This window comes from Centropristis striata, chromosome 13, assembly GCF_030273125.1.
Source record: "Centropristis striata isolate RG_2023a ecotype Rhode Island chromosome 13, C.striata_1.0, whole genome shotgun sequence".
In the NCBI taxonomy this organism is placed as follows: domain Eukaryota; kingdom Metazoa; phylum Chordata; class Actinopteri; order Perciformes; family Serranidae; genus Centropristis; species Centropristis striata.
Window position 1 is genome coordinate 32,043,247 of NC_081529.1, and position 27,305 is coordinate 32,070,551.

Genomic DNA, 27,305 nt, shown 5'->3' on the forward strand with positions numbered 1-27,305 from the left:
ATTTTTTTGACTCATAAAAAAATGATACTGGTGTAATCGTGAACGATGCGATATTGCACACCCCTAGATTGGGCTTGTTTTGATCGGCCACTGGGCTGGTTTTGTCACACAGACCTGGCAACCCTGGCCCACAGTTTTGATCTATATGAGCACATGAATGGTTGCCGCTTTCTTGCAAGGGCATGATGAGTGAGTCTTAAAGTTCACATTGCAGTGGGATGATATAATGCTCTCCATCTGGATGAGACTGACTGAGGATGACTTTATGAACCAGTGAGACTCCCTATCCATGAGTCATCATCATCAACTGTCTGTTTATATGAAGAGGACCCTCTCTGACCCCTGCGCACCATGCTAACATAACCACGGATTAATGAAGCGGAGTTGGGAGAGGCCGAGTGGGCAGCGGACATTCACAGTTCAACTTCAGGTTAAATCAACAGCCAGACTGTCACTAATTTATAGAGACTCAAACTCAGATGCATGTACAGGCAGTCAGCAGCTCAGATTACACAGAAACATGGATCTATGCGACCAGTATGGAAGCCAACAGCTGCAGCTGTATTCCCCAAAGTGTTTTGGTTCAACATTCTCCCACTAACAAGCATCACAGAAAGTAATGTGGTGCCAAAGTCCCACACTTTATTATGTTTGAAAAACGTATGGAGTTTATTTAAAACTTTTTTTTTTTTGCCTAAATCATCTCCTCATGGTAAAATCATCTACATCCTCAGTTGATCAGATCATGTGATTTTACCCCTTTAAGATCATCACTTCTTTGACAATTTGCCACATTCATAGGCATCAGATAAGAACCCAGCAAAGAAGAGCTAGAGCAGGGATGGGCAACTGGAGGCCCGGGGGCCGCATACGGCCCGCACCCTCACTTGAAGTGGCCCTCAGTACAACTACATGCATTTGAGCATGAAATCTTAAAAGTGCAGTGTAAAAATGCACAAAATTACTTCTTGCAATTAATGTTGGTCTGCTGTTCTTGCACTGAAAAAAAACTAAATCACAGTAAGTGGTTATTTTTTATTTACTTCAAACCTTTTGTATTCCTATTTATACTGTTATACATGCATGAGCATGAAATATGTTAAGTTACTGCACTGTAAACATATTTAAAATTGCAGTTTCATCATATCTGGATAAGTGCACGGTCCTATATGTGGCCCTGTGGTAGTGTCCATGAAAAATGTGGCCCCCTCCAGCATTTAAGTTGCCCCTCCCTGACATAGAGGCAGATTGTTTAGTTATCAGTTTAGTTTATCAGTGTTTTATTGTTGACACTAATATTGGTAACACTTTATTTTGAAGGTGTCTACATAAGAGTGACATGAGCGTGTCATAAACATGACATGGGATGTGTCATGAACATTAATGACACTCTGAAGTAACATTAATGCTCATGATACTTGTCATGTCATGTTTCTGACAGTCTTGTGTGATTCTTATGTAGACACCTTCAAAATAAAGTGTTACCATATCTTGCTTAAGTCACAAAGGCATGTTCAAAAAATTGCCTCAGTCATTTATTTCTCTTAAGTTACATAATTTACACACAGTGTTATTACTATGCCAATAGCCATCCTTTGTTACATCCTTTTTGAGTGAAATGATCAATAAATGTCATATGTTACACATTTGGTGAAATTTTTTGCGTTTCCTGCAAAACAGGAGAAAATTAGTTGACGATATATAATCAGGATGAGATAAAATATCTTTCATTCCTGTGTCGCTGTCAACAGATAGAGCTTTCTTCCCTTCTTATCTCTGTTGTAAGTTTCAACTTTACATAACTCAGTCTCAACCCTGAGGCTGCTTCTGAAACAGCTTTTTTTTTTATTTGTGGATGAAACACAAGACCAACTGGCGCTACATCATCAAGAGAAGACGTACAGTGGGGAGGTGGTGTGGGTTTTATGGTGGCCTGTCTACTGCTGAGGTGTGTGTGTGTGTGTGTGTGTGTGTGTGTGCGTGTAATTAGCTCCTGTTTTAAAAGGTGTCTGATCACAGTGATGAGGGCTCAATAAAAAAGAGGTCCGACTGTGTGTGGCTGCTTATTAAAATAAGTTTGAGGCCTCCATTTTCTGTCAGTGATTAGAGAGAAAAATGTACCTGCCTGAATAACAGGAAGCATGTTATAACAGCTGACTGAGGTTTTGAGACACATATTTAAATGTATAATGGTTATGGCTTGATACTATATGAAAAACTGGATTCTGTCTGGAGTCTGCACTTGATGACAAGGCTCTAGTCAGGTGCAAATATGGTTTAACCCTAAAAAAAAAATCTAACAAAAGGTTTCTCAGTGGTTTACAGAAGTATCAGATGAACTTAAAAACATACTAAAAATTTAGCAATTTCTGACTCCAAGAAATGCCCCATTCAAATTAGTGGCCGCCAGGTCTTTAAAATGACCATTAGTCCTTTTAGTCAGGAGGCGGAGCTAAATAAAGGGGACACGTCGGACAAAAACTAAATTTTTTCCACATGCTCTCCATCACCATAAGTTAAAATTTTTGTTGGGAGCCACTTCATCAAGATTGCAGATCGGAGATGGCAGCCATATAAAATCTATGAGAACCAATATATCTTCCAAGCCACTCAGAAGGTCAATCTTGGTGTCAAAATCTACATTTTCTGGGTCAAAGAATCATTTAAAGCTATTGAGAATATCAGTAGATGATTATTTGATTATTTTTTAGGGTTAGGTGTTGTTTTTTTCCATATATGCACACGCCTACTCAGAGAATGAGAGAGAAAGAGACTCATGATTAAAGATAATAATTGTGCCGTATGTTAAGTTTCCTGCTTGACGCTAGCTCAAACCAAATCTGGACAATATAACTGAAACTTGCTACTTACCCACAACCATTATGTTCAGCTCAAAACCCTGCTTCATGGCTTTCCTTCTCATCTGCTCCAGAATGGCATCAATGCCCACATAACTGAAGTCCACCGCGGGGCCACCGGCCTTCTCCCCATAAGGGCCACCACCCACTGCTGGGGCCACCATGGCATCAGGCACCACCGCCTCAGACATGGCACTGCTGCTGTAGCTGGAAATCACCTCGGATCCTGAAATAACAGAGAGAGAAGGTTAGAAAGGAACTGGACGAGAGAGGTGTGTTGCAGGGTAAGATATCGTCACACTGTTAAAATAATTGCCCAAGTCATTTTTTGTCAAAATTGTTTTTTTTTGCCTAAATCATCTCCACCTATGGTAAAATCGCCTACTTCCTCAGTTGATCAGATCATGTGATTTTACCCCTTTCAAGATAATGGCCTATGTCAAGTGTGTGACTTAAGCGGATTTTTTATGCCTAAGTCAAAATAAAATGTGACTTAGGCAATTTTTTGAACATGCCATTGTGACTTAAGCAAGATATGGCAACACTTTATTTTGAAGGTGTCTACATAAGAGTGACATGAGCGTGTCATAAACATGACATGGGATGTGTCATGAACATTAATGACACTTTGAAGTAACATTAATGCTTATGATACTTGTCATCTCATGTTTCTGACAGGCTTGTGTCACTCTTATGTAGACACCTTCAAAATAAAGTGTTACCATATCTTGCTTAAGTCACAAAGGCATGTTCAAAAAATTGCCTAAGTCATTTATTTCTCTTAAGTTACATAATTTACACACAGTGTTATTACTATGCCAATAGCCATCCTTTGTTATATCTTTTTGAGTGAAATGATCAATAAATGTCATATGTTACACTTTTGGTGAAGTTTTTTGTGTTTCAGGCAAAATTTGAAAAAAATGAGTTAATCGATTATTTTAACAGGGTGACGATATTGGAAAACATTCATCAGAAGAACTGTGTGAATATAAGACCCAATAAAACACCTGTTGGCGAGCTGCCAAGGTGCATAAAAACCTCCAGCAAAAGTAACACATTTTGGGTGAAATGCTTATTTGCAAGTCATATGAGAGGATCAAAACCACTTTATACCTGTCTGTTATATATAAAGCTGCAGTCAGCAGCCGATTATCTTATCTTAGCATAAAGACTGGAAACGGGAAAACAAGCCAGGTTCTGTCCAACAGTAAAAAAATGTTGCCTGTAGCTCACTAATAAAGGCATTATCTCATTTGTTTAATCCAGATAAAAAAGACAGTTTTACAGGGGGTGAAACAGGGGGTTGTGTGCCAAACTATTTCTTGGCTCCAAGCAGGTGCCAAAACAACAAGAGGAGACTCCAGGAAGTTATTGGTTGCAGCCAAGAAGTTGTCTGGCACATAACCCCCTGTAAAACTGCAAATGGATGCTGTGAGACTATGTTATTTGTATGCATTAATTAAATAAGATTCAACATCTTAACAATAAGTGAGCTTCAGAGTTGCTGGTAAGCAGATTTTGTTACCTTTGGAGAGAGCCAGGCTATTGTATCTGTTTCTAGTCTTTGTGCTAAGCTAAGCTTATCAGGTTAACCCATTTAGGCCTGAAACGCCTGGAAAAAAAGCCTGTAAAACCTCTTGCCAATTTTAAAATAACCCCCTGAAACCTGAAGTTTTTCTGGAAATTCAACAGAAGTGTCAACGCTTCCTACTAAATAATAGATTTTTCAGCCTCTGTAGCAGATAGAAATGAAATTCAAAAAGTATTTGAGAGCTTATAGCTGTGGCTTTCATGAGAAGTTGGGTTTATTTGTGCAAACCTTCAATAAAGTTTTTTTTTAAATCATTAAAAAATCTAATGCATTGCAACACTAGAGGAATAAAACCATTTACAACCAGAATAAAACCATTTGAAACCAGTTAAAACCAGAATAAAACCATTAAAACATTTAAAACCAGAATAAAACCATTAAAAACCAGAATAAAACCATTAAAACCATTTAAAACCAGAACAAAACCATTTAAAACCAGAATAAAACCATTTGAAACCAGAATAAAACCATTTGAAACCAGAATAAAACCACTTGAAACCAGCTAAAACCAGAATAAAACCAGAATAAAACCATTTAAAACCAGAATAAAACCATTTAAAACCAGTTCCCACACGTGTTCTGATGCATTTCATTGGCCAAGAGACCAAAATAGGTGGAAAAAACTACAAATACTACAAAACGAGGTATTCGCTTTCCTGGCTTTAATGGTAGAATAACACAACAGTGCCCCCGGCTTTAATGGTAGAAATGTGGTAATGCTTTCCTGACTTAGGTGAAAAATTTGATCAATGGATCAATCCCAAATCGATCCATTAACCCATCTAACTCTCTCATAGAAATGAATTTCCAAAACTATTAAAACTATCCCTTTAATCATCAGCGACTTCTTGAGCCATGAAAAAAAACAAAAACCTGTCTGCTCACCAGTGCTTTGGATGCACCTGCAGAATAACTGGAGCAGAAGTGACAGAAAGATCTGGTTAGTTGTTTTAGTTTGCTTTTTATTCAAACAACACACACCTTTTGAAAAACACACCTCCTGACTTTCAAAGAGAACAGACAGCTGATCTCATGCCTATACAGACTTTTGACTCAACAGAAAGTTATTGCAAAATATACTCGGTAGTATTAAAATACTTTGCACTTGGCGGGAGGTTATCCCTGCAGTTTGTTTTAATAATGATTAGCTTAATGTCCTCCTGTGGAATGCCTTCGGATGTGTGTCCAATTGTAAGATAAATATTTTACTTTTAATATGTTCAGTAAGGTCTGTTAACCCTCTGGAGTCCACGAAAGCACCGGAGCACGACTTCTTCATGACGTCACCACGTAAAAACGAAGCAGCATGGAGCCCTGCTGTCAGCTGAACTCTAAAGTTTTGGCTTTTCCAGAAGTTTTCATGTCCAATTTAATGTATAAACCCTTTTTTAGCAAAGGTAAGTAAAAAAAACAAACACCTTGAAGTGTATTAACATGATTTTACTTTTTTTGCAGAGATTTTTCTAATTTAGCTTTGTGCATTTAGCATTTGTAATGCAATCTTTTGTGTTTACAGTTTTTTTTTGGTTGTTTTTTGTGTTTTTATCTGTTTTTTGTAATTTCTTTGTGTTTTTTATGTGTGTTTTTTGTAATTTCTTTGTGTTTTTTATGTGTTTTTTGTATTTTTATTGTGTTTTTGGTGTGTTTGAGTGTGTTTGTATGTGTTTTTTGTAATTTTGTGTGTGTTTTTTGTAATTTCTTTGTGTTTTTTATGTGTTTTTTGTATTTTTATTGTGTTTTTGGTGTGTTTTGAGTGTGTTTGTATGTGTTTTTTGTAATTTTGTGTGTGTTTTTGGTTTGTTTTTCATGTTTTATGTGTTTAACGTGTGTTTTTTGTAATTTTTTTGTGTGTTTTTTTTGTGTGCAAAATGTTGTTCCAATAAGTCAAAATGAAAAAATTATCAGGTCATATAGGTGAGGTTGTGCTGAAAACAATGATACCAACACGTCATGGTAAAGATTTTTAAGTGGTTTCTACAGGCAGAATGAAAAGAAGTCAAAAACCGACAAAATAGCCCCAAACTCCAAAGGGTTAAATAATGTGCTTAAATAATGCTTAGACTTCTAAGGATTAACAGACACCAACATGCATGCATGAAGTGGCTGCAGCTCTGCTTAACAAAGTGTTAAGTCAGCGTAGGAGGAGAGTTTACAGTGCATACGTAGGTTTGTGTCTGTATGTAGAGCGGTTCATGGAGCTGCTCCCCCTCTCGAGGCCTCCCTCTCCCTCGCTCTCCACAGTGCAGCGTTACTGTCCTGCTAATGTGAGAGTGGAAAAGAGAGGGAGACTGCTGAGGCTGAAACCTGATCCGCCTGGGTCACACACACACATAAACTGAGAGTAGATGCCTGTGCATTTAACAGTGGACGCCGTGACCTCGTACACACACGGCCTTCCCTCCTTTTGATCACATAGCTGACCTACAGGCACCGGGGTTATAATAGTTAACCCTTAATAGGGCACTCATTGAAATACTTGCAAATTCTAAAATTTCAACACTAGAGAATATTGGAGGATATTACATACTGCCACAATGTGTGAAAAAAAAAACATACCGACATTAAAGTGGCAAATCTACGAGAAAAAAATGCGCAGATTTATGAGATTTAAAGTGGTGAATCTGCGAGAAAAAAAGTTATTTTTCCCCCACTTTTTTCTCGTAAATCTGCGACTTTTTTCGTGCAGATATGCCACTTTAATCTAGAAAATGTGCAACTTTTTTCTCTAAATATTTCCCGGGTTTGTATTTTTATTCATATTGGCCCTAATATGCCGTCATAGTCAAGTTCTCCTGGTACAAGTCATTGAAGAAAAACTCTGACTGTTTCTTGCAGATTTTTTTTCAAAATGTTTCATTTTTATATTGGAGGTCCAGGTCAATAAAGTTAATATTATTATATTATTATCATACTGGTTGGTCAGATGTCATGGTGTCACCGTCTGTGACGTAGCCTGATCTTTGCTGATTAGCTGGCAGAAATCCATGTGGTTCTACGACCAAACAGAGAGACATGGGGACCCCATTTATATATCCACTGAAGTTACCAAATATAGTTCTTTGCCCGATACAGGGTTAACGAAAACTAACGAAATAATGAAAACTACACTGAAAAAAACTTTTTGGCCCTGTAATTATTATTTCAATCATCTATATAAATTCTACAAAGAAATACGAATTCAGTGCTTTTACTTTAAAATAGCAGTTTTTCATGTAGTGCATTACTTAGTGATTGTTTATCACACACACACACACACACACACACACACACACACACACACACACACACACACACACACACACACACACACACACACACACACACACACACACACACACACACACACACACACACACACACACACACACACACACACACACACACACACACACACACACACAGAGTCAGCCTTGAACTGGCTGCCAAGAATTAAACAGCTATTGAATTCCAGCTCAGTCACAAATTTTACTTCACTTGAACACTTGACCTGCACAAGAAGAAGAAATCCAGACAACCTGCCAGTTCACTTGTACCACTCTGGGTTTTAAATATTATACAGGGAAAGACAAGTAGAAAGTCCACACACTTCAAACTGGCACCGCATTGATTAATGGAAGAAATTCAGTGAAGAATAACACCGCTGTCTAAACTCAACACTCACATTCAACATTGAGTCTTACTTTTATAATGTGCTCCATTGTGTGTGTGTGTGTGTGTGTGTGTGTGTCATAGAGACCCACCTATGGAAGCAGCTCTCCTGGCCTCCTTCACCACTTCCCCATCCTGTTCCAGCAGTCAGTCAGCAACTTACTGTGACTTACTGCCCTCCACCTCTCCACGTCACCTCCCACATTCCCGTACCTCTGCTCATGTCTTTCTCTCTCTCAACCTCACCCTTTCCTCTCTCCACACACACTGACACTGTCCTATCTCCCCAGTCATCAGTTTCCCCTCTCCGCTCCATCTTTGTTTTGCACCCTCCCGTCTGTCTTCTCTGCTTCTTTTGTACAAAGTCGCCTTCATCCTCCCCTCCCACTGCTCACCACGCTTTTATCTTGAACATCACATTTTGTCCTCCTTTTTCTAAACTCTGCAGAAGTCACCTCTTTTATTACCTTTATCTCTACCTCACAAAACCTTTGTTTCTTTATATCCTACCGCTGTTCATGTCAATCTCTCTGTCTCTCTCTGCTCCACCAATGCTTCTTTGACTGCGTTGTGCTGTAAACAGAGATGTGGGCCGGGGGCTAGCACACCTTGCCAGGCACGGCTGTGACAACTGAGCCTCACCTGAGGCAGGACAGAGCCAGCAAAGCATCAAAGGGAACGGACACAAAGTGAATGATACTCGAGATCAGCCTCAGTGGACTCAAATTAGGGCTGGGCGATATGGCCCTAAAAGATTATCACGATATTTCAGGGTAATTCTGCGATAACGATAATTTTGACGATATCAAAAAATACTGAAAAATATATTGAAAAAGATTCTTTAGTCTGTATAAATAAATAAACATCATGCAACAAAATAAAAATCAATCATGAATCTAAAATGTAGTGTAAATTGCAAATCTCAACAGTTGCCAAATACAAAAAAAATACTCTTGACTCTTGAGTATTAGCGAATAATAAAAAATAACCATCTAGTGGGTCCAGGGGGAGATAAATTTGTATATTTTATACTACAATGTGATCAATCTCGTCCACTTTGAGAGCTAAATGTGAGCAAAAACCTCACTTTCTTTTTCATAAAAGCCCAAATTTGGTGCCTCTCACACATTCTAATGCCGCTATTCCATCATATACACTGATGTCATCATTGCCTATTTTAATTAATTATTGTAAAGGCGAATAAAGGTTCTTGTATGTTTTATTTAAGGCATCTTATTTTGACAGTCTTCTTGTGAATTCTGTGGTGGATTCTTTGCTCTTATTTTGAAAGCTGCATTTGTTTAGCGACAGGAAGTAAAAGTAGCTTTTTGTCATTAACACAACTTTACTTGTTAGCTAACGTTAGGCTAACGAACAGCATAATGCATATTACCCATAAAAAAAAAAATATATACCGCTATAATCATGAACGATACAATATGGCACACCCCTAACTCAAACATCACCCAAAAGCAGCCAACTACAGCTGCAACACACTAAAATGAAATCTTCTCTTTTAAAGTGAAACAAAATCTATTTTTAAAGGCTTTATGTGCACAAACCAATACAGTACATGTGTTTGATACAAGGGCTTGCCCTGAAACAAGTGTCTCACTTCATTGTTTGAGTACAAGGTACTGAGAACAATAACCACCCACATGTATTGTATTAACAAGCTGTCTGTTCTGCTTAACAAATAGTAAACACAGAGCAGTTTTCTGGTGTGGGTGGGAAGATACTAAAGCCACCAAAAGAGCTGAAGAGAGACAGAAAGATGTCTGTGTATCCTGTGTCTTAACTAGCTGGTTTCCCGGACGGAAGCAGAAAGACTCTTCAGAGCATCGTTAACTGTCCTTCATGAGTCATGAGTGGCATTTGCCCAAGTCAAAGTGGAGTCAAACGCTGTAAAAGACTTGGCAAACATACAACACACACACACACACACACACACACACACACACACACACACACACACACACACACAAAGAAGTGCAGCAGCATTACTGTGGGAACCCCAGCTCTACCCAACAATTGGAATCAATCACTTTCATTACAGGTAGTAAACCGTTTCAGTCCCGTGTCGTCAATTTCAGCAAACGACAAATCCACCAAGTGAAGCACACTGTGTTTCCTGTTGTTTTGAGAGCGAATAAAACCAGACTAGTGAAGGACTAGAAGTAGTGTTCTGTAAAAACATCTGGATAAACTAACCATTTATCAAACAGAGGCATTCGTACTCTCAGCCCTTCCATGATGTCCAGCCAAAGTGCTGTAGACCTATAATGGATTTGGAGCCTGTAAACACAGGTGTCAGGAGACAGCCGGTTGGAGCACGACCCTATAAATGTTGAAAGACATTTGACCTTAACATGAAGAAAAAGAAGTCTGGCCCTGGTGGATTACCAGCTGGTGGACATTACCCCAACCTTACCAGACACAGGCCAGTCAAAACACTGCCCTGACTGAAAAAGTACAGCTTTATGCCAGGTCAAATAGGAACGAGAACAGGAACATCAGGCATCTTAATAACTCTGGTAGATGTTCTCACATAAACTGGTTTAGGTGTTAACTTGTGTTAAAATAGTCTCTTTTAGCCTCAGGTAAACTGATCTAGATCCAATTTCTAAAAAAACAATTGTGGTGCAAAGTTTATTAAATATTATGCTAAAATGCCTGCAGTGTTTGACTGTCTCGGTGTGAAGATAAACACTTTTTTCACCTGCAGCAAAAGGTAATAATGGAGGGGAAGTCAGAGAATGCAATGATCCACCAAGGCCACGCCCTTACTTGCAACGTTAACAACAGTGTAACACCTCATTGACTGAGGTAAATAAGAGTCAGGACATGGTTAATGAATGTCAAAAAGTAGCAACAAAACAAATGGTGAAAGCCCTTTAACCAAATTAAGCCGGGAAAGCATTACTGCATTTCTACCATTAAAACCGGGGGCGCTGTTGTGTTATTCTACCATTAAAGCCGAAAAAGCGGATACGTTGTTTTGTAGTATTTGTAGTTTTTTCCACCTATTTTCGGTCTCTTGGCCAATGAAATGCATCGGAATACATGTGGGAACTGGTTTTAAATGGTTTTATTCTGGTTTTAATAGTTTTATTCTGGTTTTAATGGTTTTATTCTGGTTTTAAATGGTTTAATTCTGGTTTTAAATGGTTTAATTCTGGTTTTAAATGGTTTTATCCTGGTTTCAAATGGTTTTATTCTGGTTTCAAATGGTTTTATTCTGGTTTTAAATGGTTTTATTCTGGTTTTAAATGGTTTTAAATGGTTTTATTCTGGTTTTAAATGGCCAATGAAATGCATCAGAATACAGGTGGGAGTGTTGCAATGCAACATGGGAACTGAACTGAAATCATAGCGGAAGACGACTATAGCAGAGGGAGCTCAGATATAACAGGTATAAGCTCTCAAATACTCTTTGAATTTCATTTCTATCTGCTACAGAGGCTGAAAAATCTATTATTTAGTAGCCGTTGACACTTCTGTTGAATTTCCAGAAAAACTTCAGGTTTTAGGGGGTTATTTTAAAGTCGCCCAGAGGTTTTCCAGGCATTTTTTCCAGGCGTTTTAGGCCTAAATGGGTTAAGCACAGCTGAACTACATAAGATGTCTTCATTTCCAAACAAATTGCCTCCAAAAAGTTAGACTTAAACCTGAATAAAAGCTCTCAAACACCATCTCAATGATGACAACACATTATCATCTTAGAGTACTGCTCACCTTTACTGACTCAGCAAGGGAGTCTGAACACAGAACAGTGTTCAGTAACAATAACTTCAATGAGGGCACAACAAAATGAAAGCAGTTATTCATTTCGTTTTAGGGCCCTAAAACCTTCTTCAACTTACTATGAGGGGAAAGAGTTCACATAAACACAACATGTTCTGTCAAAGTTGCAACAATTATTGTAATGTATTTGAGCAATCGTCTGTATTTTGTGTTTTCTCTGTGCTTATCTCTGTCATCACATTTTGATTAAAATATTCCTTGTTTGCTTGTGTTGCCTTCGCTGCCAGTCAAATCTGGTCAAACCACAGCCACACAGTCCTGATGAGGCAGATTAGCTCAGTTTTTATCGGGCGGCAACCTCCTGATCTGAGCAGGGAGGCAAACCAGGAAGTGATTTAAGCTGCATTCTACCAAAAATTCCAGCAGGGGGCGTTAAGTGTGGCTGCAAAAACATTTCTGTCCATTCATTTCAATGCAAAATGAGGAAACTTCTCACTTGATTTTTTGCCTCAGAATTTTTCTTTAGGACAACATTATGGTCTCAATCACTAGTACAAAATCCTCTACAAGACAATTTGATGTTAATAGCTCTAATAATGGCCCCATTTAGAAGAAAATAGAGGATAAAGAATCATATGATTTGGGGTGTGGCTACCTTTGATTGACAGGTCACTGACAAGGCGAGCCGTCATCAGGAGAGAAGCAGAACAATGCGTATCCACGGCAACGTGTCAATAAAGTTATATATAACGTTATATAGATATAAAAAAGGACGTTTAGCGGTTTGATCTCATAACTTTGACCTTTTTACTGTATTTTATGTCTATGGTTTTTATGTGTTCACCTGAAAGTATTAATGCACAAGTCTTTAACTGAATGTTTTTTAAGATTCTGAACCATGTTTTCATTCATTAATCATCCTTTAGCTCTACCTTCTAAAATGTTTCTCCCTGTGTCAGGTCCAGTTACGGGATGGCATATGTGATGTATTTTCTTTGAGTCTGTAAGAAAGTTGAATTAATTTTAGAATTTGGAAAGCACTGAATGACTCATTGGTCTTGCTGATCCTGTTTTCAGTTACAGGCACTAAAGATTTTTTTTTTCTTGCTTCCAGCAGTATCAGATTACTTTTCTTTTTGTAAATATGGTCGGCGAATACCACAAAGCTTTTTTGAGGGGAGAAAACAGGAGAAACAAGAGCAAGGAGGAAAGGTCAAGAGAAGATGTAGTCAGGAAGAGGTGGAAGAAGGCATGAGCCAAAGAGGGGAAGCAAAAAGGAAAAGGATTATTGAGTAGGGGGAGGTAAAACAAAAAAGAAAAAAAGATAAAGCCAGGAAAAAGAGGACATAGGAAGGAGTGTGGAATGGAAGAGGAGGAGGAGGGGAGAAACCAGGGAGAGAGAAAACAGTCTGGAGATTACCGTTTGTGATTTTTTCACTCTGGGTCATTCCTCACTCACAGGCCTCCACACGGGGATGTAAATACATTTGAAAACAGTTAAACATGTCCCTGTTTGTTGCCTTTTCAAAGAAAAGAAGAACCTAGAAGAACTATGAAAAACACTGCAGCAGTGTTGTCTGTGTTTAGTGGAGATGTGGTCAGAACCACTGAGCCATGCCTCAGCTGTCCAGGGTGTTGATCTTGACAGCGTGGCGAGCAGGTCAGAGGTCACGTTCCCAGTTTAGGTTGGAAATGAGTGGCGCTGAGGTTAGTCCCTTCATGACACACCAGTGGTTTGACCCTCTATACGAACTGACTTAAATCACAAGAAAGGAATCCAGAGGAAGAAAAGGACTGGAAACTTGGACCAAGACGAGTTCAGATCAGGAGAGTGATTCACCCACTGACTCTTCAGACTCCAATTCAATCTTTCCCTTTATTAACCCTTTTAAGCCGGGAAAGCATTACCACATTTCTACTATTAAAACCGGGAGCGCTGTTGCGTTATTCTACCATTAAAGCCGGGAAAGCGGATACGTTGTTTTGTAGTATTTGTAGTTTCTGTATTTTTTTCCAACTATTTTTGGTCTCTTGACCAATGAAATGCATCAGAATACATGTGGGAGGTATAATAAGGGGGGTAAGAGGGATATAAGCCCTCAAATACTTTTTGAATTTCATTTCTATCTAGTCTTGGGTTTGGATCATATCAAACGTGTTTGATATTATCTCAAGTCTCAGTGACGTAACACAATCACCAACCAATAGATGAGCGGGGGAAAGGTTCCAGACCGGCCAGTAAAACCAGTAAAACCACTTCCACAGGAAAAAGGAACATCACAATAATGCCTCAATAAAAATATAGTGATGTCATATATTTAGATGTTTCTCAGTAAAGACAACAGTAAGGAGACCCAGTTAAAATGTATAAATAAATGTATACATAAATAAGTAATAAATAATCAATGATTAATGTATGATTTTTTTGAGGGGGCATTTTGTGGCGTCTTCTCTTTCTTTTGGTGTTTTTTTATTTCAACACAAACCACTGCACACACTAGAGCAGCTGGAGCCAAAAGCTGCTTCTCTTCCATTTAGTAAGTTTTTACTAAGAGCATGATGGGAAAAATGCTAAAATAATCTAGTTGTAGTCTTGTAAAAAGTTTCCCTGCAAGATTGACAGTCTGTCTAAAATCTCAGTGTGAAACTAAACACTCTAAACACTTGTCTTTAGATGTGAGCTGATAGTTTTCCAGGAGTCTTTTGAGTCTTAATGTATAGGTAGCATCTTATTCTACAAATAACATTATACTGACAATATTAGTGTAACCTAATCTTTATCTGCATATGTGCATTAGTACCATGCAACATTCACATGCTGATTTAGAATTGAATGTTATTTCATGTCAGGTCATTCCACTATTTGTCTGGAGTTCCACGTCAAACACATCAGTGGACTAATCCACTAAACGGGTCGTGTGCATCTTTGCTCTGCTCTAAAATCTTTTTATGGGCCCTCTTTAAAAAACATCTGCTCCTCTCGTCCTTTATTTACATTCCCAGGCAGGACAAAGGAAGTTTGCAGGCAAGTCCCATCTTTTCGTGGCTACAACTGTTTTGACGATGACTCAGATGCTTCTTCAGAAGTGTGTGGTTTGCTGTAAATCTTATTCGATGTGATCGTATCAGAACGGTTTCTGTGAGGCTCTTCCAGTGTTTCTCAAGTTTTCTTTTCTATGGTTGGTTTCCCCTGACTTCCCCTGAACTGGGGCTCCAATAGCCCTCCAGCACAGAATCAATTAGATTCCCCCGGACCACATGGGTTTAGGGCAGGCCCATGGGGAGGGGTAGAAACACACATATGCATACACCCAAACACTTTTTCCCACCCTCTGACAGTGAATCCCTTAATAAAAGGGGGAAATTGGAGTGGTGGCAGTGCAAACATGGTCTGTTGTGTTATTAAAGTCAGCATGTTTGTGCAGCAAGGCCCAGTTCCCAGAGTCCTCGTCATTCAGCTCTCTGGAGAAATGTGCCCTTTGACCCCTGTAAGGTCCAACTAGCTCATCGTGTCACCTGGCACTGGACAGTGACTGTGCATCTGCCTGTGTGTCACATGCTTGTATAGTTTCTTCTATTTATAATGTGTAATGCATGTCTTATATGCACTAGAGCAGGGATGGGCAACTGGAGGCCCGGGGGCCGCATACGGCCCGCACCCTCACTTGAAGTGGCCCTCAGTACAACTTCATGCATTTGAGCATGAAATCTTAAAAGTGCAGTGTGAAAATGCACAAAATTACTTCTTGCAATTAATGTTGGTCTGCTGTTCTTGCACTGAAAAAATAGAAATCACAGTAAGTGGTTCATTTTTATTTGCTTCAAACCTTTTGTATTCCTATTAGGGTTGTCAAAAGTATTGATACTCAAAAAAGTACTGATACTAAAGCACTGTATCCGGATACGATACTCATTTTCAAAAGTATCGATAAATAATAATAATAATAATAATAAATAAATCAGGCACGTAGTATGCCCATATTACATTAATTGACGCAGTGTCAGTATACATAAGCATGAAGAGTTAATAAGTTTACATGAATGTTGGTGACTGAAAAGTGTTATTTTCTCTCTTGAAGTCCCAGAATGAAGCTGAGAAAAGTCGACCTGCAACCAAACAGCAACACACACAGCCGAAAATATTGTTCTAATTGTTATTGTTTATTGTATTTATTTATTTTTTGCACTACCTCAGACCTGAAGCTTGTTATCATAGTTGCAGTTTCTTTTTGCACAACTGTTTATTATAAATATTTAACCTGTGGTTCTGTTAATTTTTACATGTTGCATTTTTCTTGTTAATAAAAATATTTCAGTTCAATTTTGGGGTCTTTGTATTTATCCTTGTGGTATTGAAAATGGTATTGAGTATCGAATATTTCCCTGAGTATCGGTATCAAGTTGAAAATGTTAGTATTGTGACAACCCTAATTCCTATTTATACTGTTATACATGCATTTGAGCATGAAATATGTTAAGTTACTGCACTGTAAACATAATTCAAATTGCAGTGTCATCATATCTGGTTAAGTGCACGTTTCTATATGTGGCCCTGTGGTAGTGTCCATGAAAAATTGTTGCCCCCTCCAGCATTTAAGTTGCCCCTCCCTGCACTAGAGTGTATTTTGTGTGCATGTTTCTAAAGAATTAAGACAACTACCTACAGATACAAACCAATGCAACTTAATCACAGTCTAAATACAGTCTTGGTGCTTCCAGTGCAAGGCCCTGGTTGTATCCATGTCAGTGCAAGTAGCTTCAGCAGCTAGGGTTACTTTGCAGACAGTTGAGAAATGTTGGTAAATTGCAGTAATGACAGTAGAAGCCCACAGGTTTGTCTAGACTGCCAGAGGAATTTGTTCAGTCTCCACACTGCTGTGGTGCACAAGAGAGCTGTTGTCTTTCTAGGCTCTTTAACTGCCTCTGACACAGAGCAGCTCGCAAGAAAAAGGTCCTCCAACTGCAACAAAGTGCATTCTGCAAGATTGAATCCATGAAAAACAAGATAACTACACCTTATGGACTAACTCATCAATCCAAGGCTCGTTTATTTATTTATTTCTAACTCAACATCTACATTTAAGGAAATCTATTATACTGTAACAATGCATTCCAGGAATCGACTACATTTATAAGTCTTAGAAAATAATATTCTAGCCCAGAGCACCTGCTAAACATTAACCCCTAAGTGTGTTTACACAAAATCTAACTGAATCAGGAAGTTGCCAATTTTGTGAGGCTCTTGGCAAAGAGGCTGAATAATAAGTTAGCTAGCCATTATCTGCTAGTTGCTCACTGACAGGAGTTGTTAAAGTCATTAGGCAGGCTGTAGTAGCTAGCCAGTGTAGTTCTTTATCTCAGTGTGTGGGTCAAAGTGTATCAGTGAAATGGTTGTGGGTCCCCAGGGCCAGGGGCCTCAGCAGTCTGACCCCTGTCCTTACCCACAGCTCACATCAGGGACACATTCAGAATATCACACTTAGAAAACTTAATTTTCACATGTAGCTGTATGTTGATAAGCATCAGTAAATAAAACCAACATCAACAACAATCCTTTTTATATTTAAGCATCTACTCAGAGGTGAGTGGTCAGTAGAACTAATGGGAGGTGTGTATTTTGGTTGAGTGATATGACAATATCACTATATATAATGTTGTCAAAGCAATATGAAAATATATAGTATACCGGTATAAATTATAAAAAAAAGCACATTTTTAACAGCAATATTTACATAATTTAGACAACGCTTTAGGTCAAATGGGAGCAAAGCTAGAGCCAACCATAGAGGTCATGTTTCGCTAACGTATAACGCTATGTATAAAAAAAAAAGGCTTTATCATGTGGTTATTACATATAGAATAATTATTTATTGAATTACCAGAACACATATATCATGATATATATCAGGGGTGGGCAATTCATTTCCCCAAGGGGCCACATGACCAATACCACGAAGGTTGCGAGGGCCGGACCAAAACTCTGGACTAAATTCTGCTTAATATTAATTTTAATCGCTAAATTATCTGGTTTTGAGCTGCTACTGATAAGAATACATGTTATGATACTACTGTTAATGTGGAGTAAATCAAATATAGTAAAAAGTAGGAAATACTCCAATCACTATATCACTTTAACATCTATTTCAAACACAAGTGTAAATGACTTTTAGCAAGGTTCCTATTGATGTTTTTGCATTATATATCTTGTTTTTCGTGATGCTTTTATTTTGAAAAAGGTTAGGGTTAGGGTTACAGACAGGACAGGACAGACTGAAAGATGCTAAACAGAGACAGAAACGAATGCATAGGAAGTTGACAAACTTGAACCAAAATCTCCTGGACTTCATAGGTTTAAACAGCTCGTAGTAATGTGCAAAGGCCCACTGTTGGTACTAAAATCATTACATTGCATTACATTACATGTCATTCAGTGTGATTACATCAGGTACGCTCTTACCCACACTGTATATTTCACTTTCAGAGGTCAACTTTATTTCAGTGAGTGTTGAATCTCAAGGCCACCAATAAAATGTCTGTGTATGTGTGAATGTGCACAACACACGTCCATCACTCTATTAACAACACAACCAGCGGGAATCCTTCGGCTCTCTGACACATTCCACTATCGGTGTGTGTGTGTGTGTGTGTGTGTGTGTGTGTGTGTGTGTGTGACATAAAGCCTGTCACTGTGGTCCTCTGCAGGCCTCAGGAGCAGTATTTATGGACTGTGACTGACCCACATACACAGCTAAAGAGTACAACAGCAGACAATAGCTTCAGGAGAGACCCAACGACTGGCTATGATGCTTTTCTATGTCCCAATGTTAGTCCAACATGATCTCCTGCTTTGACAGTTGACTAAGTGCGATTCACTTTTCATTCACTGAATGCATGTTGAATATGAGTCATTTTTTATAGCCTCTTAAACACTGATATCAGCACCTTTGAAATCTTTACAGCATCAGAATCATAACAGACGTCTTTGATGTCTACACTTCACACCACATGGTGAGGTCAGCTTACTACTATCTCTCAATACAGTTTTACAATCCTTATTGTCTCAGAAGACGTGCTCTACTTTTAAATTCCAAAACAATTTGACAGTGCGTACATTACTCACTCCCTAAGGGGTAAAGTACTACACTGTTGTTGCTGCTAGTTTACAGTAAGTCCTGATTTACAGCTGCTCTATTTGTGACAGATTATGGGGGAGAAAAGATTATTTTTTCCCCTGAATATCAACTGAATGAGAACATTCTGTTTCCGTGTCTATAGGTCACAGGTTTAACCCTCTGGGGTCTGAGCCTATTTGCCCTTTATACACCACATAATATTTACTGTACCCATGTTTGGTATTTGGTATTCTCTCAGCACAACTTCAACATGATTATTTTTTCACTTTAACCCACTTTATTAACATATTGAGCTCAAAAATATATATTAAAAATGCGGAATCTGAATTAAATTTATACTATTTATGACAATAAAAACCACAAACATGCTTAATGAACGGTTTCGGACCTGAAAATGTAAACATAGGTTGCAAATATGAACGTAAAATTAAAATATAATAAAACTATACACAAAAAAAATACCATAAAAACATATTTATAGGAACAGTGTTAGATGATTAGAACCCTTTTAAACCATTTTTACAAAATGCCACGCCTGCCTCGTCCCATCCTACTATTTTTGTACTATCAAATTAAAACGATCATATCTTTGGTTTTAAATGACCTCGGAACGTCAAACAAAAATCTGGGGAAAGTTTCAAGTCTGTAATATGGAGTGAAGTCGACAGCAGTCAGAAGTTTTCAACAACACCTCGAAGTGTATTAACATGATTTTACTTTTTTTGCAGAGATTTTTCTAATTTAGCTTTGTGCATTTAGCATTTGTAATGAAATCTTTTGTGTTTCTGTTTTTTTTTGTTTTGTTGTAATTTCTTTGAGTTTTTATCTGTTTTTTTGTCATTTTTTTGTGTTTTTTGTATTTTTATTGTGTTTTTTGGTGTGTTTTGAGTGTGTTTGTATGTGTTTTTTGTAATTTTGTGTGTGTTTTTCATGTTTTATGTGTTTTACATGTGCTTTTTGTAATTTTTTTGTGTTAGGGTTAGGGTTCTTTTTTGTTACGGCGCTTTAAAAAAAAGCCACGTTATCTGACCACACCAGAGAGATCATAGACCCCAGAGGATTAACTAAAGCAAAACAAACTAACACCCCACATTTTACAACTATTTCCTATAATGAACACACAAAATGCATGCATCCACAAACATCCACACACAAGGAAATTTTCTATTCTGAGAATGTACAGCATGTCAAGCTACAGAGACAAAAAATCTTATCAATTTTACACCACAGAGCTCCGGTTACATTCATAAAATATTTAGCATTTCAAAGTTATGATGCCAAATTCCACAACAGATACATAATCTTACTGCCACGACTTACTGGCTGACTCAAAACGTACACAGACGCACAAAGATATTCAAGATAGGGAAGGTAACGATGACCTTTTCAGCGTCCCATCAAACGCTGGTGAAAGGCCACTGTCTGTTCTCGCCTGGCAATGCACAGGGGCCACAACAGAGCTCCTTTCAACAGCTCTGGGTCAAAGTATGTGTGCGTGCCTGCTTGAGAGGCAAAACAGAGGCGGGTGACTTTCTATAAAGGTGAAGGGTGGTTGCTGTTTTTCATCGGTTTGATATTATCAGAGAGCAATGCCTTGTATTCCTTAGGTCAAGCCTTGGCAACAAAGCCTGGATGACACACTGCAGAGGCTCAGCTTTGTTCCAACTGCTGCCAGTTAGACAGTCGCTCACACAACACAATCACTTTCTAGCAGAAAAAAAACAGGCGGGTGATTCTCATGAAGCCAGTCTAAGTTCTGTGTTTGTGTTTTTTTTTAAATTAAGATTCATTTTAAAACCCACTTTTATTAACTGGTTTTTACCCAGCATGAGACTCACTTTGTTTTAGTTGTTTTTGCTTGTTCTTTGTTTTTATTGTTTTTATTGTTGGTCTGTCCTGCCATTTACAGCACTTTGTATCAGCTAACGCTGTCTTAAAGGGCTCTATAAATAAAGTTGATTTGATTTGATTTATGTCTGTGAAGATTATAAGGACATATTTAATCAAACTAAATATATTTCACTTTTATATGAATGAACAATGTAGCCGTAATGAGGAACAATACATTGTTTTGTGTTAAAATAATATTTTCTATATGGCTGGGGAGAGGGGCACCTGGAATGTCCTGCTGCCCCCGCGACCCGGCCCCGGATAAGCGGACGAGAATGGATGGATGGATATTTTTGATTAACAAATTCATTACCGTAATGCGTCCAAGGACATATTTTATTAAACTAAATATATTTCACTTTTATATGAATGAACAATATAGTATATATAATGAGGCACAATTCATTGTTTTGTGTTAAAATAATATTTTCTAAATTTTTAAACATATTTTTGATTCACAAATTCATTACTGTAATGCGTCCAGATAAAAATGTCATTGTTTCCCCCACACTTTTATACAACAAATATTTAATAAACTTTATGAAAATGAATATACATTTGTTTAAAAATGTATAATTTAACAGAATATAATCAAACATAATGTTTTTAACAATGTATAAGGAACAAAATCTGAATGAAAATTGATGAGAAAAAATGGTTAAATGTTACGGTAATGATAGAATCGTTTGCATTAAAATATGTGTATATTTTAATAAAATACATTTTGGTGATACCAGCAACTTGAGCATATTAAAGAGCTTGCCAAAGGAAAAGAAAAAAGAAAAAAACTTTTGTTGTTTTTTTATTAAAAAATGTGTTACGGTAATGAATTTTGCTCACAGTGTCTCTAAAAATGTCAGAAAATACCTTGAAATAAAAAAAAAAAAGATTATAAATTCATATTAAACAGTGACTTTAGATTGTATATGTTATAAAGGGTCAAAGAAAATATATATTCAATGCTCTTGGATTTTTGCTATGAGCTGTACCATGTTTATGAGAATCATCCAGATATGAAAAAATAAACTTTAAAGCGAAACTTGAGATGTATCGGGTGACCGAAACCACTCAAACAACAATAAAAAGAGAATATGCTTCGATTTCGGTCACCATTTGATCCTTTGTGTTTCCCACTGGAAAGGAATAAGCACTTTTTTCCAACGATTAAAATTAGCAAAGATGAGTCTTTCGATGCACTTTCCAAAGCACAAACTGAACTTAATGATTCCCTTCCGCACTCTCTGTGGAGCCGACTAACCACATGTTGTGGAGCTAACCTTTCACTTTGCTGCACACACACACACACACACACACACACACACACACACACACAAACAAAAAACACACGTTTGCTACGTGATCTGGTAATGGATCATTGTCAGAAACAGCAGAACATGTCCAGTGTGTGGACAATGTTAGGAACATGAAGAAACAGAGAAGGGAATTTAAACAGAGGAACAGAAACACGATGGAACTCCCCTCCACATACACACACATGTGTTTTAGCAAAGAGAAATTGATTACAGAGCTGGCTCACACACACAACATTTAACGGATGAAAGACAGAGAGAATGCAAAACCTCAGCAATGACAAACAAGCACATAAACATGTAAGTGCAAAAACATAAAAACCCACGTAAAAAAAATCTCCTATATGTGAACTTAAAGCATTTTTCCTTAGCACCCAACATATTAACACAGCCACATTGCATATTGAGCTCTGCATATTAAGACAGTGAACTGTTGAAAACAACAATAACACTTAGACACACATAAACAGCTGCTTGGCTCTCGAGTCAAGTATGGAAGGCATGCAGAGATATTTATCAACTAAAGTATGTGAAAACAACAGATGATCAAAATCTCTTCTTCCAGGGAAGAGGAAGAACATGCAAAAAAAAAAAAAAAAAAAGAGCACAACAAAGGAAAATTTACACCCTCTCATTTCAACTGCTTTCTTACTTTGCACACATCACACACACACACATATACACCCACACACACGCACTCCCTCCCGGTATGCAAAACACTCACCGTGTGTGAACTGTGTGTGTGTGTATGAGTCGTCCCCTGCCAAAGTGCAGCTCTCCAGTGAGAGGCCAAACTCTGCTGTGGCTCTGGAAGCTCCCAGCCGGCCCCTCCCACCCATGCTCGTCATGTGACTCAGCATGCAAGGCAACAAGACACACCCACTTCCTTCAAATACTCCCCCCACCTCCAACACAGAAAAAAACTTTCCTGCAGGACTATTAAAAAGGCAAATACATGAGCTTTAATCCTCTGGAGTCCATGAAAGCACCGGAGCACGACTTCTTCATGACGTCACAACGTAAAAAGGAAGCAGCATGGAGCCCTGCTGTCAGCTTTTCTCTATAGTTTTGGCTTTTCCAGAAGTTTTCACGTCCAATTTAATGCATTTGCACCCTTTGTAGCAAAGGTAAAAAATAAAAAATAAACCCTCGAAGTGTATTAACATGATTTTACTTTTTTTGCAGAGATTTTTCTAATTTAGCTTTGTGCATTTAGCATTTGTAATGCAATCTTTTGTGTTTACTGTTTTTTTTTGGGGGGTTCTTTTTTGTAATTTCTTTGTGTTTTTTTGTAATTTATGTGTTTTATGTATTTTGTGTGTGTTTTTGGTGTGTTTTGAGTGTGTTTGTATGTGTTATTTGTAATTTTGTGTGTGTTTTTGGTTTGTTTTTCATGTTTTATGTGTTTTACGTGTGTTTTTTTGAAAAAAATAATTTAATTTTTTTTGTGTGTGTGTTTTTTTTGTGTTCAAAATGTTGATCCAGTAAGTCAAAATGAAAAAATAATCAGGTCATATAGGTGAGGTTGTGCTGAAAACAATGATACCAACACGTCATGGTAAAGATTTTTAAGTGGTTTATACAGGCAGAATGAAAAGGAGTCAAAAAAACAACAAAATAGCCCCAAACTCTAAAGGGTAAAGTAATGTGAATGCTTAGACTTCTAAGGATTAAATAAGACCTTGGAGATTGGTGGCGTTACAGAGAAGAAGACTGAAGCTCTTGGGACAGCTGAGTATCCTTCTCCCAAATTTCGGAGATAATTTACAACCCTAATTATCTGACCTGACCCTTTCATCTGTGCCTGAGGCTTTGCATTCATCACATCCCATTCATTCCTCTTGCACAGACCTGAGACACATCAAAGTGGGATTCCCTTTGTCATTACATTTGTTGACGCTATGATCAACTTTGCTTTTATTTTTCACAATGCTAAAAAAAACCCTTCTGTATTCCACGGCTGAAATGCCGTCTCTGTATATTCACAGGCGCTCTCATTGGTTAGTTTTTATCTATAAATCTATTCTTGGGCTGCTTCCCTCATACCTGTGTACATACATGTGTCGAAAAAAAATTCGGACAGCTCAATATTGTCCAGATGCTGGTGCCAAGAGTGAGAACGGAGTTAGGTCAGAAAGCTTTTAGTGACGTCCCTTTATCATGGAACAATCTGCAAAAGGACTCTAGAGAATCTAACCTAATCTAATCTAATCTAATACTGTCTGAATTGATCACAATCGATGAATTTAAATCGATTCTAAAGGATAAATAAATCTCTTCCCTTGGTCAGTGTTTCTGCTCCTTTCTCTACTGAGGCTCCTTCATTGTTGTTATGATGATTGTATTTGTATTTATTTGTATTTAATTGTTTATGATAACTGTGTTCAAACGTTGTAACTTGTAACATAAACTCTTTTTATGCTGCTTTCTTGGCCAGGTCTCTCTTGGAAAAGATTTTTTAATCTCAATGAGACTTTTACCTGGTTAAATTATATATATTATATATATATATATATATATATATATATATATATATATATATATATATATATATATACATACACACACACACACACTACCGGTCAAAAGTTTTAGAACACCCCAATTTTCCAGTTTTTTATTGAAATTCAAGCAGTTCAAGTCAAATGAACAGCTTGAAAGGAACTGCCAGAGGTAAATAAAAAAGGTAAGCTTAACCAAAATTGAAATTGAAAAATATTGTACATTTCAGAATTAAGTAGGCCTTTTTCAGGGAACAAGAAATGGGTTAACAACTTAACTCTATGGAGTCTTAGGCTATTTTGTCATTTTTTGAATTATTTTCATGTCTTTGAAAGTCATTTTGTGTCTTTTTTTGGTCATTTTGTGTTTTTTTTAGTCATTTTGTGTCTTTTTTTTAGTCCTTTAGTCCAACATAAAATGTGATTTTGAATCTTTTTTTCACTTTCAAAACACTATCATGCTCAATAAAGAATTTTAAATGTTGCAAATGTGCATTAATTTCAGAGTGCACTGAGACATTAAACTGCATAATTTTCAATTAAATTCTGGAAAATTTGGTGTGTTCTAAAACTTTTGACCAGTAGTGTATGTATGTATATATATATATATATATATATATATATATACACACACACTAATATATATATTATATATATTTCAACCAAAAACGCAGTGACTGCAATTAGGCTTTGTCGGGCAGAATGCAGACTCTACAAGCGGTAAAGTCAGTTTTACATCACTATATAATGTTTTAGGGGGGAGAAGGAAGGAGAGAGAAGCACCATTAAATAAAAGTAAAAACCCAAAAGTGCCACAACATTTGCAGATTTTCTGTAGAATAGTCAGAAACACAACACACTTGTTTTTTTAAAAACCTGGGAACGAACCAATTACTTTGGCTGATTACTATCCTCATGGAGTATGTATTTGTGTGATTAAAGAGGAGAGGAAACAGCTGTCTCCAGCCTCACAGGAAGTGTAATTACACACCAGTGTAAGGGCTGGAGTGCAACCTCATAGCCACATGACGCGGACACACATGCACACACAGGGCAGCACCTGCATTCCTCCAGATGAAGAGTCATGTTTCTGAAAAAGCAGGCACAACAGGCTGGAAAAACTGTTTTTTTTTCTCCTCCAAGCATTACACACACTTTGCTGCCAAGATAAACCTTTCTCCCAGCACATGCTAAGCACCTTGCCATTAAATGCCTGCTACACCCAGTGCAGAATATGTACCATATCCATCTAACCAATTAGCTACGGGTCTTCGAAATTCTGCACCATATCAACATACAGTATATAAACACACAAGATACAAAAACTCAGCACACATATACACAGATGGCCTGGTACGTGTGATCAAAACCAGGTATTACCAAATAAGGAGTTAAAATAAACCCTTGTTATCCTTAGTTTTACAATGTGGGAAACAGTACGTTTTCCCCCAAACCAAGGGCCCCCTGTCTTTAAACTGTTGGGTCTTTTCCTTCTCTCTTTTCATCTCCCCCTCTCTGAAACTCCACTTCATCACTCCAATAAAAGCCCAGTGTTTAAACTGGAGATACTAAAATGTAGATAAAACTGACAGGAGTTATTACTGCGTTCAGAAACTGCTGGAGTGAGTTTGCTGGGCTCTGCTAGTTTGATTTTTTAATCACCTCAGCTCCATTTTTTGTGTACTTAAGAGTATATTCCACTGGAGTTCTTGCAGAAATTGGTCCTTCCCAGGCGGCAACCTCCGGGTCTGAGCAGGGAGGCAAACCAGGAAGTGCCTTAAGCTGCATTCTACCAAAAATTCCAGCAGGGGGCGCTAAGTGTGGCTGCAAAAACATTTATGTCCATTCATTTCAGTGCAAAATGAGAAAAGTCCTCACTTGATTTATTACCTCAGAAAGTTTAAGACAACACTATGGTCTCAATCACTAGTAAAAAATGTAATTCAAGACAATTTAATGTTAATAGTGTAAATAATGGCCCCATTTAGAAGAAAATAGAAGATAAAGATCATATGATTTGGGGCGTGGCTACCTTTCATTGACAGGTCACTAACAAGGCGAGCCGTCATCAGGAGAGAAGCAGAACAATGCGTATCCACGGCAACGTGTCAATAAAGTTATATATAACGTTATATAGATAGAAAAGAGGACATTTAGCGGTTTGGTCTCATAATTTTGACCCTTTCACTGTATTTTCACTTAATGACAGTTTATTTGAACGTTTTGTTCAGTAAAATGTCTTGTTCAGTGTTTGGTTGGACTAACAGACACTCCAAGGAGTCGCTGCTGAGTTTTCTGAGGTAAGTAACGTAGATTTTGTTTTTGTTTTTTGCAAAACTAACATCCCGGTTAATGCTCCAGCTAATGCTAACATGAATTAGCAGCGACTTCTCTCAGTCAGGTTGAGGTGTAGAGAGGCTGTAGTCAGTGATCAGATCCCTCTCCTCCTCCACAGTCCAAATATGGTCTGCTTCCTGTATCGGAAACAAGATGGCGACGAGTGTAACGCTGAACTGCCTCAAACGGGCCACAAACCAACGGGTGACGTCACCGTGACTACGTCCATTATTTATATACAGTCTTTCTGAATCAGAAATATATTCTCTCTCAAACAGAGGCAAACAAAA

The 27,305-nt window shown here is 37.7% G+C and overlaps 1 protein-coding gene across 4 annotated transcripts in view; it reads right to left on the reverse strand.

The window, feature by feature from the left end:
- Positions 1–27,305, reverse strand: part of LOC131982917 (septin-9-like) — a 171,708-nt gene that overhangs the window by 20,375 nt on the left and 124,028 nt on the right. For 3 of the 4 annotated variants that reach the window (XM_059347511.1, XM_059347512.1, XM_059347513.1), the window contains one exon: positions 2,872–3,084. In XM_059347511.1, the coding sequence (XP_059203494.1) occupies positions 2,872–3,084 (213 nt within the window). Of the gene's footprint in view, positions 1–2,871; positions 3,085–22,901; positions 22,971–27,305 lie in introns of those variants that run through there. The other variant, XM_059347514.1, reaches the window with a different exon arrangement.